The 17,121-nt window shown below is 36.1% G+C and overlaps 1 protein-coding gene across 1 annotated transcript in view; it reads left to right on the top strand.

The window, feature by feature from the left end:
- Positions 1-17,121, top strand: part of LOC127835765 (diacylglycerol kinase delta-like) — an 88,507-nt gene that overhangs the window by 28,603 nt on the left and 42,783 nt on the right. Inside the window, exons 11-18 of the mRNA XM_052362204.1 lie at positions 747-855; positions 4,152-4,291; positions 8,048-8,105; positions 10,727-10,821; positions 12,266-12,353; positions 13,353-13,424; positions 14,402-14,806; positions 16,226-16,313. Of these exons, the coding sequence (XP_052218164.1) occupies positions 747-855; positions 4,152-4,291; positions 8,048-8,105; positions 10,727-10,821; positions 12,266-12,353; positions 13,353-13,424; positions 14,402-14,806; positions 16,226-16,313 (1,055 nt within the window). The remainder of the gene's footprint in view (positions 1-746; positions 856-4,151; positions 4,292-8,047; positions 8,106-10,726; positions 10,822-12,265; positions 12,354-13,352; positions 13,425-14,401; positions 14,807-16,225; positions 16,314-17,121) is intronic.

Below are 17,121 nucleotides of genomic sequence, written 5' to 3'. Positions count from 1 at the left end.
ATGTGACCTGTGTTTTCATTGAGCCCATGTGACCTGTGTTTTCATTGAGCTCATGTGACCTGTGTTTTCATTGAGCCCATGTGACCTGTGTTTTCATTGAGCCCATGTGACCTGTATTTTCATTGAGCCCATGTGACCTGTGTTTTCATTGAGCCCATGTGACCTGTGTTTTCATTGAGCCCATGTTACCTGTGTTTTCATTGAGCCCATGTGACCTGTGTTTTCATTGAGCCCATGTGACCTGTGTTTTCGTTGAGCCCATGTGACCTGTGTTTTCATTGAGCCCATGTGACCTGTGTTTTCATTGAGCCCATGTGACCTGTGTTTTCATTGAGCCCATGTGACCTGTGTTTTCATTGAGCCCATGTGACCTGTGTTTTCATTGAGCCCATGTGACCTATGTTTTCATTGAGCTCATGTGACCTGTGTTTTCATTGAGCCATGTGACCTGTGTTTTCATTTAGCCAATGTAACCTGTGTTTTCATTGAGCACATGTGACCTGTGTTTTCATTGAGCACATGTGACCTGTGTTTTCATTGAGCACATGTGACCTGTGTTTTCATTGAGCACATGTGACCTGTGTTTTCATTGAGCACATGTGACCTGTGTTTTCATTGAGCCCATGTTACCTGTGTTTTCATTGAGCCCATGTGACTTGTGTTTTCATTGAGCCCATGTGACCTGTGTTTTCATTGAGCCCATGTGACCTGTGTTTTCATTGAGCCCATGTGACCTGTGTTTTCAGACTAAGGCTGTTCCAGAAGTTTGACCAGTTTCGTATCTTGGTCTGTGGTGGGGATGGCAGCATTGGTTGGGTGCTTTCGGAGATAGACATGATGGATCTACACAGACAGGTGAGATAACACTGATAGACATGATGGATCTACACAGACAGGTGGGATTACACTGATAGACATGATGGATCTACACAGACACGTGAGATAACACTGATAGACATGATGGATCTACACAGACAGGTGTGATAACACTGATAGACATGATGGATCTACACAGACAGGTGAGATTACACTGATAGACATGATGGATCTACACAGACAGGTGAGATAACACTGATAGACATGATGGATCTACACAGACAGGTGAGATAACATGATAGACATGATGGATCTACACAGACAGGTGAGATTACACTGATAGACATGATGGATCTACACAGACAGGTGGGATTACACTGATAGACATGATGGATCTACACAGACAGGTGAGATTACACTGATAGACATGATGGATCTACACAGACAGGTGGGATTACACTGATAGACATGATGGATCTACACAGACAGGTGAGATTACACTGATAGACATGATAGATCTACACAGACAGGTGAGATTACACTGATAGACATGATAGATCTACACAGACAGGTGAGATTACACTGATAAACATGATGGATCTACACAGACAGGTGAGATTACACTGATAGACATGATGGATCAACACAGACAGGTGGGATTACACTGATAAACATGATGGATCTACACAGACAGGTGAGATTACACTTATAGACATGATGGATCTACACAGACAGGTGGGATTACACTGATAGACATGATGGATCTACACAGACAGGTGGGATTACATTGATAGACATGATGGATCGACACAGACAGGTGGGATTACACTGATAGACATGATGGATCTACACAGACAGGTGAGATAACACTGATAGACATGATGGATCTACACAGACAGGTGAGATTACACTGATAGACATGATGGATCTACACAGACAGGTGAGATTACACTTATAAACATGATGGATCTACACAGACAGGTGAGATTACACTTATAGACATGATGGATCTACACAGACAGGTGGGATTACACTGATAGACATGATGGATCTACACAGGCAGGTGAGATTACACTGATAGACATGATGGATCTACACAGACAGGTGAGATAACACTGATAGACATGATGGATCTACACAGACAGGTGAGATAACACTGATAGACATGATGGATCTACACAGACATGTGAGATTACACTGATAGACATGATGGATCTACACAGACAGGTGGGATTACACTGATAGACATGATGGATCTACACAGTCAGGTAAGATAGCACTGAGTCTCATTCTGTGAAAACTGGACTTAATGCATTTGTGTAAAATGTCGTCCCAGACTAGCCTGTGAAGTCTGCACAGACTAATCAGGGACAACTCTTTCCCCCTTCACTGTTTTTTTGTTTTCAATACACCTCCTTTTAACGAAAAATACCATTGAAGTGGAAAGTGTCGTCTCTGATCAGGCTGTTACACTAACAGTGCTGGGTAAATTTGCCAGGTTAAATGTAAGATAATTGCACTAACATTGGCAAGGTAAGGTTTTTGATCCACACTTATAAATTATATTTGCTAGAAAAATTGTTAGATTGCACTGGTAGAGTGTTAGATTGCACTAAAATTGGTAAGGTAAGATTACATTAAGATTAGTCAGGTAAGATCACAATTTAATTGGTCAGGTAAGATCACAATATTATTGGTCAGGTATTATTGAAACAGTTGCTCGCCTTGTCCATCATGGGTATTTTTTATGCCCCCTTTTGAAGAAAATGGGATATATAGTTTTCGCACTGTCCGTCTGTCTGTCTGTCTGTCTGTCACACTTCGTGTCCGCTCTTAAATACTTTTAATTCGATCTTTACCTAACTTGGTCAGAAGTTGTATCTAGACAATATCTAGGTAGAGTTTGAATATGGGTCATGCCGACTCGAAAACTAGGTCACGGGGTCACTTAGTGCATTTCAAGGATTTATGCATTTCAAGGATTTAGCATGGTAAAATGCTCATAACTTCTATCAAAGCGTTGGCTATAACTTTTGCATTATTGAAGATAGAAACTTGATATTTGGCATGCATGTGTATCTCATGAAGCTGCACATTTTGAGTGGTGGAAGTTCATGGTCAAGGTTATCCTTCAAGGTCAAAGGTTAAAAAAGTAATAATTCAAAGTGGCGTTCTCATGAAGCTGCACATTTTGAGTGGTGGTAGTTCAAGGTCAAGGTCATCCTTCAAGGTCAAAGGTAAAAAAATAAAATATTTCAAAGCGGCACAATAGGGGGCATTGTGTTTCTGATGAACACATCTCTTGTTTATTTTTATCTTTTTTGCAAGTGAAGTATTTAGTACTTTTCTAGGACTGTTATTTACTTCTTGAAAACTTTTAAATATCAAAATACCTCATCACTAAATATCTGGAGAATTAAGGAATGTCGTATTTGATGAATTTAAGGAATTCCATAAAAAAAATTGACATGCTTGCTCAGTATGGCCCCTGATGCTTTTTACAATGCACACCACTCAAATTATCATGGGGTAAAATGGATGCATGCACAACACATGGGGAAAACATGAACCATCCAAAACACATGGGGGAAATATGACCCATCCAAAACACATGGGGGAAATATGACCCATCCAAAACACATGGGGGAAATATGACCCATCCAAAACACATGGGGGAAATATGACCCATCCAAAACACATGGGGGAAATATGACCCATCCAAAACACATGGGGGAAAATATGAACCATCCAAAACACATGGGGAAAATATAAACCATCCAAAACACGGGGTCAAAATGAAACATGCAAAACACATGAGGTCAAAATGAAACATGCAAAACACATGAGGTCAAAATGAAAAATGCAAAACACATGAGGTCGAAATGAAACATGCAAAACACATGAGGTCAAAATGAAACATGCAAAACACATGAGGTCAAAATGAAACATGCAAAACACATGAGGTCAAAATGAAACATGCAAAACACATGAGGTCAAAATGAAACATGCAAGCACATGAGGTCAAAATGAAACATGAAAAACACTTGGGGTTGAAATGAAACATGCGTAAAATATTGGCTTGAAATGTAACATTCAGAAAGTATTGGTCAAAATCTATCATGCCAAACACAAGGGGTCAAAATGGAACATGCCAAACACAAGGGGTCAAAATGGAACATGCAAAACACATGGGGTCAAAATGAAACATGTGTAAACCCTTGGGGGTAAAAAAGAATTATGATAAACACATGGGTCAAAATAAAAATTGCAAAACATGATTCAAACTGGCTTCAAAAGTGATCACTGGACTTATGGAAGCTACATTATTCTTGCAGTGCCAAATCGGGGTGTTGCCATTCGGAACGGGTAATGACCTGGCTAGAGTGCTAGGCTGGGGGTCAGCGTTTGATGACGATACACTGCTACCTGCCATACTGGAGAAACTGGAGCATTCACAGATCAAAATGCTTGATAGGTAATTGTTTTGTTTCTCCATGAAGTTATTTCTAGAAAAGATGTAATGTAATCTATTATAACCTGCTAAAAAGCCATTGAATGGTCCATTTAAAAACAATTAGGTTTGAAGATTTTCACCAACCTTGAGTGCAGGTATTCGGAAAAATTCATGGACATCGTACAGTTTTACTGGCTTTGCTTAGAGTGAGGTCTGGCGGACTTTTGCAGAGACTGTCAGTGTGTGTGTGCCAGTGAGGAGAACTGCAGAATGTCCCAAAGGGGGGGGGGGTGAAAAAAATATACTGAAAATATTATTTCCAAATTATTTCTGCTAACAAAAAAAGTGTAATATATTTATTTTTTTGCATTTTAATTAGGGATGGCATAGAATACCGATTTTGGTATTTGAATATTCGGTCATCCTTCCGGTCTACATCCGTTGGAAAAAAATCAACAAAATCAACTATGTTAACTGTATCATTACTCTATGAATTTTACTGTAAGTTCACTGGAAGTGACTAAATAATGACACAGCGTTGCCGTCGCTAACTGGAAGTTAATATTGTTTATTATTTTTTATTGTTGAATTTGAATGACAAAAGCTTTTTAAAACTTTTAATATTGTAAATCAACAATTGAACGAGAAACATAATATTAACATGACAACAAAACAATAACATGACAAAACAGATCTAGAAATAATTTAAGCTGAACTTAAACGTATTATTTACATAGCGAACACATTCAAACAAACACAAAATAATTCTATATGGACAAAACACCAACGATAGATACTGAAACAAGATGCCACAACACACTTTAAACCTGTTTAACAGTCAGTCTTTTACCGTTGCACATGTAATCCGTTCACTTTCGGAAGCAGATACTTTCTTAGGAGTACTCACAAACGATGACATTGACGACTGTTTCTTAGAGTCCCCAGCATTCTTCAAAGATACAGAAGATGGATGTTTGTTATTGACATGATTGAGAAGGTTGGACGTATACGTTGCCGACTTCTTATCGGATGATCTCGTGAAATACTTCCAAGCATCAGAAGGTGTATGTGGCATTTTGATTCGACAGAGATTCACTTTATTCATGTAGCAATGATACTATTTTCAATTAAATAAGGGCAAAATACCAAAAACATTTCTTTAAGCAAAGAACCTGATTGAATATTGAGTAATTAATAAAAGTTTAGACTATGCGATGCGCAAATACTCATAAGAGGTTGAGCAATATATTTTCTAAAAGCTTTTTTGATTGGAAACGTGATTGTAACCATACGATATGCATTTACTCAATTTAATTAGAGCAAAAAAACATTTTCGGTTGGAGAACGCGATTTTCGTCAATCAAAAATCTTTTTGCACAAGTTCTAAATTATTTATTCTTTTTCACCAAGTCGGCTTTCCTTTACTCTTTTAATCTTTGGTCATTTTAAATGTAATTCGAGTCATAAGATCAAGTGCATGTTGGTGTTTAAATTGCCGACGCGATTTGCACCTATCATAATTTTGACACAAAGCGACTGTTTTGGGTCAATTAAAGTTTCCTAAAGGTAGGCAATTAGGGGGATTAATGACAGGTATAGTGTCATCACCATAGCGACGCATTATCGCGCCTACCGGAATAAACACTATGACACAAGGAACAACTTTTTTAACGATATTGAAGCAAATTTCACGAATACAAAGTCTTTGAAATAACTCGATTTTTTTATTTGTTTCTTCCGAATATTCAATTTTGAAAATATTATTCGAATATTTGGTGCTGGACCGAATATTCGGATATTCGTTGACATCCCTAATTTTTATGCCTTCGAGGGCATATAGTGATCGCACTGTCCGCCCTTCTGTCTGTATGTACGTCACACTTTGCATTTAGGTTTCGAAAAATGCTCAAAACTTCTATGTCGCTTCAGATGTTACATTCATATTTTGAATGCATGTGTGTATGGTCAAGGCCTGCCCATACGCACACAAATTTTGACCCTTTTGACCTTGACCTTGACTTAGGGACCGCATTTAGGTTTAAAAAAAATTGTTTAGGTTTCGAAAAATGCTCATAACTTCTATCAAAGCATTTATGGGGGGGCATATGTCATCCTATGGAGACAGCTCTTGTTAAAAGTATATCTGACAAACATGAATATGTCATTAAATAATTTATTTATTTCTTGGTTTATAAACCTATTATTTTAAGACATAAACGCATAGTTAGAAAGAACACAAAACAAAATTAAAAGTACACAGTCATTTTATTCATTTTTGTATGAATACTGTTAAATAACATGTATTGGTAATTTAGTGTAATATTTTGGCAGTTTATTGACCGCAGTAAAAGATAGTTAGAATTCCACTGGTTTTCAAGAGTTGCCACATGGAATTTTTTGAAAAATCTAGACATCAATGACAGGATGGTGTCACGCTTGCTTAAAGTAATTACAATTTATTATTATTATTTTACATATGTACCACGCATAATCTAGTATATATATAGCTCCATATATACTATATCCAACCTCCATTGAAAATATCAATACTCCTCAGTATATATATTATTCCATATATACTGTCCAATCTCCATGTATTATACTCCTGAGTATATATATAGCTCCATATATACTGTGTATAATACTCCTCGTATATACTCCATGTATATACTTATCTCCATAAATCCGCTTCTGGTCGCCTTTGTCCGAGCAGACCCAAAGCATCTAAATGCAAACTTAAGAATGAACATTTTGAAATGAAATTTTGTGAAATGTGCCAAATATAGGATGGCTTCCCTCCAAAACTGATTATCTCCAAAAGGAGCCATATTAAGGAGAGGAGAACCACCCATACCTATATAAAATATTGTTAACTTTTGAAATAATGTATAATTGTTGACAGTGACACCATCCCATCATGAGCGGCCTAGAATTTTCCGTGGATATGTAACTGCGGCACCTAACAAAGATTAAAATATATAAAATAGTAACCTTTTATATGAACAAGCATTTAACAGAAGCAAACACAGTTTCTACATTCATCTTTAGCATTTGATATTAGCAAACACATGATCTCCATAAAACACAGACAGTTCTCCAAAGAAATTTTGGTAGTGATGGAGTCTTTGCAACAGTGAAATCAGTGTTCAGATCCAATCGTCACCAGGTCTGCTGCAGAGGTTTGAGCAACACTTGCATCTCAGCAGCGTCTAGGTTTTTGATGTTTTTGGTGACCATCTGGAACTGTTGCCTGTGCATGGAGCCATGGCATGTTTTCTGAAACATAAATCTCAAGCGCAGAGAAAGTAGGATTCATACAAAGCATCCAACAAAACAATATTTTTTCTGGAATAAGTATGAAATTCAATAATATCATGAATGGGTGTGGCGGGTGTTTTTTTTTTTAATTTCAGTTTTTTCTGTAGGTTGAAACCTTGGAATCCAATGCCAAAAAGGAAGTGATCTCAGAACTATTTATAGAATGGGCATTAACTCTTTTTAATCAGGAAAGAGAACTCTAGTTCATCAACATATAGTATGCCCAAGATACTCTCCCTTGAAGGGTCCACATTTCTGCTAAAATAAACTGGGTTTTATTGTTTAATACAATAACCCATATTCTTAAACAGATTTAGGAGTCCAATTTATAACTTGGAAACATTTCTTTTAAATTTGTATTTGCCCTATTCAAAGCTAGGAAATTGTCCTTTTAAATATGTATTAAATACTATATCACAACATTTTATTCATATTTGACATGCTAATCTTTTGTTTCAGATGGAGTATATGGACTTACGAAGGCTATATGCCGCCGCCTCGAAAACTATCTCAGCAGGTACCTTTTTGCCCCTTTTGCAAGTTTTAGGAAATAAGTTAGCGAAGTATACACTTTTGAGTGTTCTGTTAAAAATGATTTACCACCAGAGCTCCAGATAGAATTGAGTCTAAAGGGTATTTTACCCACTGATATATATAGTTAAAGGTTATTTTAATCCTTTGTCTCAGCAATAAAGAGTACTTTGGAATATTGGGGGTATTTTCCATTTCCATTGAAAACTGACATAGTACTTGGCATGTTTAATCTAGAAATATTATTATTTTTTATTAATAAATGTAATCATAATAAATTTTATATGATTATATGAACATACTTTGTTTAAATATTAAAATGGATTCGGATTTCAAACATCGGCTTTCAAATGCTATTGTGTTTATCTTTTTCATTACTATTCAGTTACAAATAACATCGTTGGTTTTTTCAGTCACAAAGAAAACGACTAAAATTATAACTATATAAAAACAACAACAAATAGCTTCAGTATATACATATTTCATATTTTGCGACATACATTTTCAACAATCTTTTACGTCAATTTACATTTTTGTTACGGTTCACATGTTCAATGTTGTTTAAAGTACTGTTAGCAGACGAGAAATGTCTAGTTTATTTAGCAACGTCTTTACAAGTAACTAAGTCTGCAAAATCCAATGAAAAATGCACAGAAAAATCATCCGAAAGGGCCAAAAAGTGCGAATTGAAACGAAAACGCAACTTTTTACCATGATGGAAAAGTGAGTTTGAATGGTTGAGATATGATGAATCATTAGGAGCAATGTTTAATAATCAAATATTTGCACAAATCTACATTTAGACTTTAATTACTGTAATAATTTTGTTAAATGTGCAAAAATAAAAAAAGCTTTTGTGGTGTATCATTTTGATCTTTATTAAAACATATGCGGTTTACAGTTAATGGTTTACAGTTAATGTAATATTTCATGTTTGGGTAAGTGGCTTTACGTTCAGGGCAAGTAGATTTTCTAAGTACTTGCCCAGCAGGGCAAGTTGGTTCTTAGGTTAATGTTGAGCCCTGGTATTCATTTACTGATGTGGAGTGTTTTGCGTGTTTCAGCTTGACCCCATCTCACATATTGTTTTACTGATGTGAAGTGTTTTTACTGTTTCAATTTGACCCCATCTCACATATTAATTATTTCATTTGGCTTGTTTGTCTTGTTTCAGTGTGACCCCATCTCACATATACATTTATTCATTTGGAGTGTTTGTCCTGTTTCAGTTTGACCCCATCTCACATATACATTTTATTCATTTGGAGTGTTTGTCCTGTTTCAGTTTGACCCCATCTCACATATACATTTACTCATTTGGAGTGTTTGCCCTGTTTCAGTTCGACCCCATCTCACATATACATATACTCATTTGGGTTGTTTGTCCTGTTTCAGTTCGACCCCATCTCACATATACATTTACTCATTTGGGGTGTTTGTCCTGTTTCATTTCGACCCCATCTCACATATACATTTACTCATTTAGAGTGTTTGTCCTGTTTCAGTTCGACCCCATCTCACATATACATTTACTCATTTGGGGTGTTTGTCCTGTTTCAGTTCGACCCCATCTCTCTCACATATACATTTACTCATTTGGGGTGTTTGTCCTGTTTCAGTTCGACTCCATCTCACATATACATGTACTCATTTGGAGTGTTTGTCCTGTTTCAGTTCGACCCCATCTCTCTCACATATACATTTACTCATTTGGGGTGTTAGTCCTGTTTCAGTTCGACCCCATCTCACATATTAATTTACTCATTTGGAGTGTTTGTCCTGTTTTAGTTCACCCCCATCTCACATATACATTTATTCATTTGGAGTGTTTGTCCTGTTTCAGTTCGACCCCATCTCACATATTCATTTATTTATTTGGAGTGTTTGTCCTGTTTCAGTTTGACCCATTCTCACATATACATTTATTCATATGGAGTGTTTGTCCTGTTTCAGTTCGACCCCATCTCACATATACATTTTTTTATTTGGATTGTTTGTCCTGTTTCAGTTCGACCCCATCTCACATATACATTTATTCATTTGGAGCGTTTGTCCTGTTTCATTTCGACCCCATCTCACATATACATTTACTCATTTAGAGTGCTTGTCCTGTTTCAGTTCGACCCCATCTCACATATACATTTATTCATTTGGAGTGTTTGTCCTGTTTCAGTTCGACCCCATCTCACATATACATTTATTTATTTGGAGTGTTTGTCCTGTTTCAGTTCGACCCCATCTCACATATACATTTATTCATTTGGAGTGTTTGTCCTGTTTCAGTTTGACCCCATCTCACATATACATTTATTCATTTGGAGTGTTTGTCCTGTTTCAGTTCGACCCCATCTCACATATATATTACTGATGTTGAGTGTTTGTGTTGTTTCAGTTCGACCCCATCTCACATATACATTTATTTATTTGGAGTGTTTGTCCTGTTTCAGTTCGACCCCATCTCACATATACATTTATTCATTTGAAGTGTTTGTCCTGTTTCAGTTCGACCCCATCTCACATATACATTTATTCATTTGGAGTGTTTGTCCTGTTTCAGTTCGACCCCATCTCACATATATATTACTGATGTTGAGTGTCCTGTTTCAGTTTGACCCCATCTCACAATATGAGGACTCCGTTGCCAACCATCTCTCCAAGATCCTACATTCTGAGGACCATTCCACTGTTATCTCCTCGGCAAAGTAAGAAACCTTATGTATATTTCTTGGTCAAATTAATCTATTGTATTATTATGCGCCTGTAGGCCGTATCATGTAAACACCAATGATTGACGGCTGCCAGGGGAACGATGTCCGCTCAATATCTTTTAAAGTTTGATGTGAATCTTCATGATACTTGGTGATAGTGTTTTGGGGCACAGTGCGATAACTGGATGATGGCATAAAACACTTCAGAATTATGACCCTTACAATATACAAAAATGGCCATATAAACTCTGTCCAATATCAAACTGAAAAGTTTTTATTGTCAATATCAAACTTGGTGACCAAGTTTGATATAAAAGCTGAAAATGTGGTCCAATATTACCATTCGCCCAGGTTTATTTGGGACACCACACAATCACTTTATATACATCATCTAGAATAGGCCTACTTTCAGGGCTTTCTTTCCTTTCTCTGATGCACCTAATGTAACACAAAGGAGTAAGCCCTTATTGCAATGTTCACTTGTGCCCTGATTGCAATATTCACTTGTGTTGCAGGGTGTTATGTGAGACCCTAATTGCAATGTTCACTTGTGTTACAGTGTGTTATGTGAGACCCTTACTGCAATGTTCACTTGTTTTGCAGGGTGTTATGTGAGACCCTTATTGTAATGTTCACTTGTGTTGCAGTGTTTTGTGAGACCCTCATTGCAATGTTCACTTGTGTTACAGTGTGTTATGTGAGGCCCTTATTGCAATGTTCACTTGTGTTGCATGGTGTTATGTGAGACCCTTATTGCAATGTTCACTTGTGTTACAGTGTGTTATGTGAGACCATTATTGCAATGTTCACTTGTGTTACTGGGTGTTATGTGAGACCCTTATTGCATTGTTCACTCGTGTTGCATGGTGTTATGTAAGACCCCTATTGTAATGTTCACTTGTGTTACAGGGTGTTATGTGAGACCCCTATTGCAATGTTCACTTGTATTGCAGGGTGTTATGTGAGACCCTTATTGCAATGTTCACTTGTGTTGCAGTGTGTTATGTGAAACCCTTATTGCAATATTCACTTGTGTTGCATGGTGTTATGTGAGGCCCTTGTTGCAATGTTCACTTGTGTTACAGTGTGTTATGTTAGACCCTTATTGCAATGTTCACTTGTATTGCATGGTGTTATGTGAGACCCTTATTGCAATGTTCACTTGTGTTACAGTGTGTTATGTGAGACCCTTATTGCAATGTTCACTTGTGTAACAGTGTGTTATGTGAGACCCTTATTGCAATGTTCACTTGTGTTGCATGATGTTATGTGAGACCCTTATTGCAATGTTCACTTGTGTTTGCAGGGTGTTATGTGAGACCCCTTTTGCAATGTTCACTTTTGTTGCAGGGTGTTATGTGAGACCCCTATTGCAATGTTCACTTGTATTGCAGTGTGTTATGTGAGACCCCTATTGCAATGTTCACTTGTGTTGCAGGGTGTTATGTGAGACTGTGAAGGACTTTGTGGCCAAGGTGGGAACTGCACACCGCGAAAAGGAAGATGATACCGACATGTCTGACAAGGTCAGTTTATAAATTTGTTTCATTTTAATTAATTTTGGGAGGTAACAATGTTATTTCATTTAGTTAAAAACAATAGTTCTGCATTGAGCCAAATGCTTATTGAAAAATTCTCTAGTCAGCTTCCTTCCTGAAAACAATACTTATAAAAGATGTGTATTTTTTGGATTAGCACGGATCTACTTTCCCTGGTTCATTTGTGAGGTTAATGTGAATTCATTAAACAAACAAGGGTGAAGGGTATGACCTTATTTTTTTGTATTTGATAAGCAGCCTGAAAAAATCTGATTTTGCAACCTTAATAATCAATCTTAATTGAAAATAAAAGGTTATCTATTTAAAACATATATATACTTTACACCCTTTTAAAATGAAACATGTGCTGTCACCATAGGATGACATATGCCCCTGAAAAACGCTTTTTCGAAACTTAAACGCAGGTTTCGAAACCCAAACGCGGACCCTAAGTTCAAGGTCAAGGTCAAAGGGGTCAAAATTTGTGTGCGTACGGAAAGGCCTTGTCAATATACACATGCATACCAAATATGAAGGTTACATCTGAAGGGACATAGAAGTTATGAGCATTTTTGGAAACCTAAACGCAGAGTGTGACGGACAGAGGGACGGACGCACATGCGATCACTATATGCCCACCTTTGGGGCATAAAAAGAAAAGAATCAAGGAAAATAAAATAAAATCCAGTTTGAGAAATGACAAATATTCATAGGTTCGATCCCCACTGTGGAAGCGTTCTTTCCATCTCCTCCAAAGACACCAACTACTGGTTCTTAGTCCCTGGAAACGTTCTTGAGAGCACTTCAATAAGCCTTAGGCTTTCGATGCAAAGGAGCTTAAACTTTAACATTTTCATTAAGGCAACTGTTGTATTTAAACTTATTTATATGTAATGCTGTCAACAAGTAAGTCAGCAGCAGACCAATGTTAAGTATGGAACATAGTAGTGTTTTGCCTACATGCTTTTTTCAAATTTCTTGTTTCAGTGTGCCATTTTAAACGAGAAGTTAGAAAGTTTGCTCAAAACATTGAACGAAGAAGCAGAAGCTTCAACCCAGGTAAGGAAAATCAACCAATCAGATCTGTAGTAAAATATACTCAATCAACCAATCAGATCTGTAGTAAAATATACTTAATGAACCAATCAGATCTGTAGTAAAATATTCTCAATCAACCAATCAGATATGTAGTAAAATATACTCAATCAACTAATCAGATCTGTAGTAAATAATACTCGATCAACCAATCAGATCTGTTGTAAAATAAACTAAATCAACCAATCAGATCTGTAGTAAAATATACTCAATCAACCAATCAGATCCGTCTCAAAATATACTAAATCAACCAATCATGCGTCTAAGTAAAGGATTAGTGTTTATAGTGTATATAACCTTGATTTTATTGCTGCAATATTGATTATATATCATTTAGTACATTTTTTATAGGTATTGTTAATATGCCATTCAATAATTTGTTTTATTACACTTACAATAGTTGTACATGAGAAGTATCGAGTTCATATAATTTATACTTACTATTTAAATTGTGATCAAATGGTAAAATGTTGAAACCCTGCAGTTTATTACATATAGGTAAATTGTTACCAGAAACCAGAAAATGAAAGTAAACACACATGCTGGTATTTTTTCTTACTAATCAATAGGGATATCTTCATTTGACTATAATAAATAGGTCCTAAAAGGTACCATGTGACATTGCAATGAGAAGGCACATGGTACCTTTTTTGCACCTGGCAGGCATAATGTGCCAATTTTAATATTATTATAGTATACAGATACATAAACATATTGGCAATAAGAGCTAACTTAATTTTGATGGAAAATGCAATTACATTACCCAACAGATTTAGTTCATGTTAATATGTACCTCATGAAAATAAGGAGAAATCCCTTAAGTTCCAAGTAACTTGTTTATCAAATGGATTAAGTTCATATTAATTTATATGTCATGTAAATTAGGTGGTAAACCAGTTCTCACTTGATTTCCATTTTAAAATCTGTTCACCTCGTTTCAGCTGGACTGTGATGTTTCCTCAGCGCATAATGAACCTCTTAGCATTAAACCAGATCCCAATGTCAGTAACCTCGTTTCCAATGACAACAATCTCCCTAGCAACCGGGGTCAAGTGGTTGCTATGGACAATCGCACGAGTTCTCAGTACGGAGAGGTTACGGGAAACCGGCGGGAAAGCAATTCTGTCACTTTTGACCCGGATGTTATATTCCAAATGGATGCAGCAAATCTTCCGAACAATTCGAGCGTTTTGAACAATTCTAGTAACTTAAGTTCCAAAATGTCACGGACTGGGCATTCAGTTGACAACCGAGATTTGCAGGTCGGTTTGGACAATAGAGATGTGTCGCGGAAGCTGGAAAATAGGTTGGCTGGCGCCAGTACGTCTGCTTTGAAACCCAAACCAGTATGTCACTTTGTTGATTGTTTGTTGTTTGTTTGCTGTTAGTTTGTTGCTAGTTTGTTAATAGTTTGTTTTTATTCACTGTTTGTTTTTAATCACAACAAGAAGGCTCTGGAGAATCCTCTAGCCTTGTTTTATTTGTTTGTTTTTTTGCTTACATTTTCTAATTTTAACATTTATTCTGACAATGTTAATGAAAGCTTTTTCAAATATATAGCTGTATTAACCTGGCACTGACTTTTATAAAGTAAAATACTGTTACGATTAATATATGTTTCTCTTATAGAAGCAATTTGAATTGATTGAAGAGCTCTTCATATTGTATACTGTTGTGGCCTCCTGCAAGAACTAAACAAAATGCAAATGTCCGAAACAGACATATAATTTATGCCAATCCAGTTCACTTGTGCCATGTCAATGTAATAGAGCTACTTATGTGCCCCTACAGTATATAAAAAAATGGAGCACATGGATTTTCTTAAAGAAATATATACAACTCTCTGAAGTAATAGAAGTTCAAAGCATTAGCACCAATTTTTTTTTAAAGAAAGAGAAACAAATCCACATTTAGTGATTTTTTCGCTAAAAATCAGGTCTGGTATCCGGCCCCCTTTCCAATGGAAAAAGCATATATTTTACTCAAATGGGACCTAAAAATTCATAATTGAAGTTTTCCAAAAAAAAATTGGTTATGCCCCCAGATCGAATTATCAGGGGGTATATTGTTTTTGGTCTGTCTGTCTGTCTGTCATTGTTTGTGTGTGTCTGTCCCAAAACTTAAACCTTGCTCATAAAATGAAAACTCTTGGGTCTATGTTCTTTAAACTTCACATGTGCATGCATCTAATTGAGATCTACAATCAAACATGGTTTGAGGTCACTAGGTCAAAGTTCAAATTTGTTTTTGCCCTGTCTGTTGGTTGGTGTGTTTGTTTGCCCCAACTTTAAGATTTTGCTATAACTTTGGTAATATTAAAGATAGCAACTTCATATTTGGCATGCATGTGTATCTCATGGAGCTGCACATTTTGAGTGGTGAAAGGTCAAGGTCATCCTTCGAGGTCAAATATATAGCTTCAAAGCGGCGCAGAAGGGGACATGGTGTTTCTGACAAACACATATCTTGTTTTTTTTAGATTTAAATATTTTGTTCATCTCCCATCCAGCCATATAATTTCAACCTTAGTATAAATAATACTGAAAAGTCTTCTATTCTCAACTTGAAGCTTTTTTTTAGCAACAATAATTTCCCAATTTTAATAAAAAGGCTGCAAATTTTCCCAATTCAAAGGGACCCGCCCTCGTTCCCAAACATGGTGAAAAAACACTGGCATTTCTGAAGCAGAGATGGTTTCTAATATTTGTGGAGATTTTTGCATAATGTACAAAGTAGAGATGTTCTCTATGATTTGTTGATTTCAGACTATATTCAAGCCTCGCGATGCTTTGATGTCTCGTGCCAACAGTTTGAAGAAAGCAATACGACAGATCATAGAGCATACAGAGAGAGGTGCAACAAATTTACTACTTATGTTTTCTGTGGCTTTTTGTTATGTTCTTAAATTTAAAATTATTTAAAAAAATCAGTGTTTTAGATTGTAAAAAATAACCATTACAATTAATAATGATGTCATTGTTTCGTTTCACTGTTACTGCTTTTACCCATGTTTCTTAAATAATTCTGTAAATTGTAAAGAATGTTGACCTCAAAATTTCAGAAATAATACATTTATTTTAAGGTAATGAAGTTTATGGGACTCAATCTTTAAGAAATAATAACATGAATTTTGCGTAATTAAGTTTACAGTCCTACTCAGTTACTCCCAGGACGGCTAGATTTTAGCCATCGGCTTATCAGCAGAACTAATTAGTGTTAACTGTTCTGTGGTCATAAAGCACACTCCCCTGTCAGGCTGACAACAGCCTGTTTGGCTATAATAAATGAACCCAGGTGTTATATCTGGCCAAATCTGAATATGCTGCAACATATTTCAGAGAGTTATCGACCAGTGTTATTATCAGTTGTGCCAAATATTCATAGCCAATACAACATTTATTTTGATTTGTTATATTTATAAAACAGGTAAGCTTGAAATTTGTTAGTAAAATTTTATGTTCACCTTTGTTAGATTTTAAATTTGACATGTAACAAGCACCGAACATGTAATATGAAATGATTGAAATTAAAACTAATAGAAGTTATATGATTTTAAAACATAGTTTTCTTTACTCTTTCAGATTGACAACCAAAATGACTTTTCATATTCCATCACTGAGGTAACTTAGAATAGTTTTTGACGAAACTGATTCAGAATATA

The sequence above is a fragment of the Dreissena polymorpha genome, chromosome 6 (assembly GCF_020536995.1).
Source record: "Dreissena polymorpha isolate Duluth1 chromosome 6, UMN_Dpol_1.0, whole genome shotgun sequence".
Lineage (NCBI taxonomy): Eukaryota > Metazoa > Mollusca > Bivalvia > Myida > Dreissenidae > Dreissena > Dreissena polymorpha.
The sequence above is the reverse complement of the archived record's forward strand: the minus strand, read 5'-3'. Positions and strand labels throughout refer to the sequence as shown.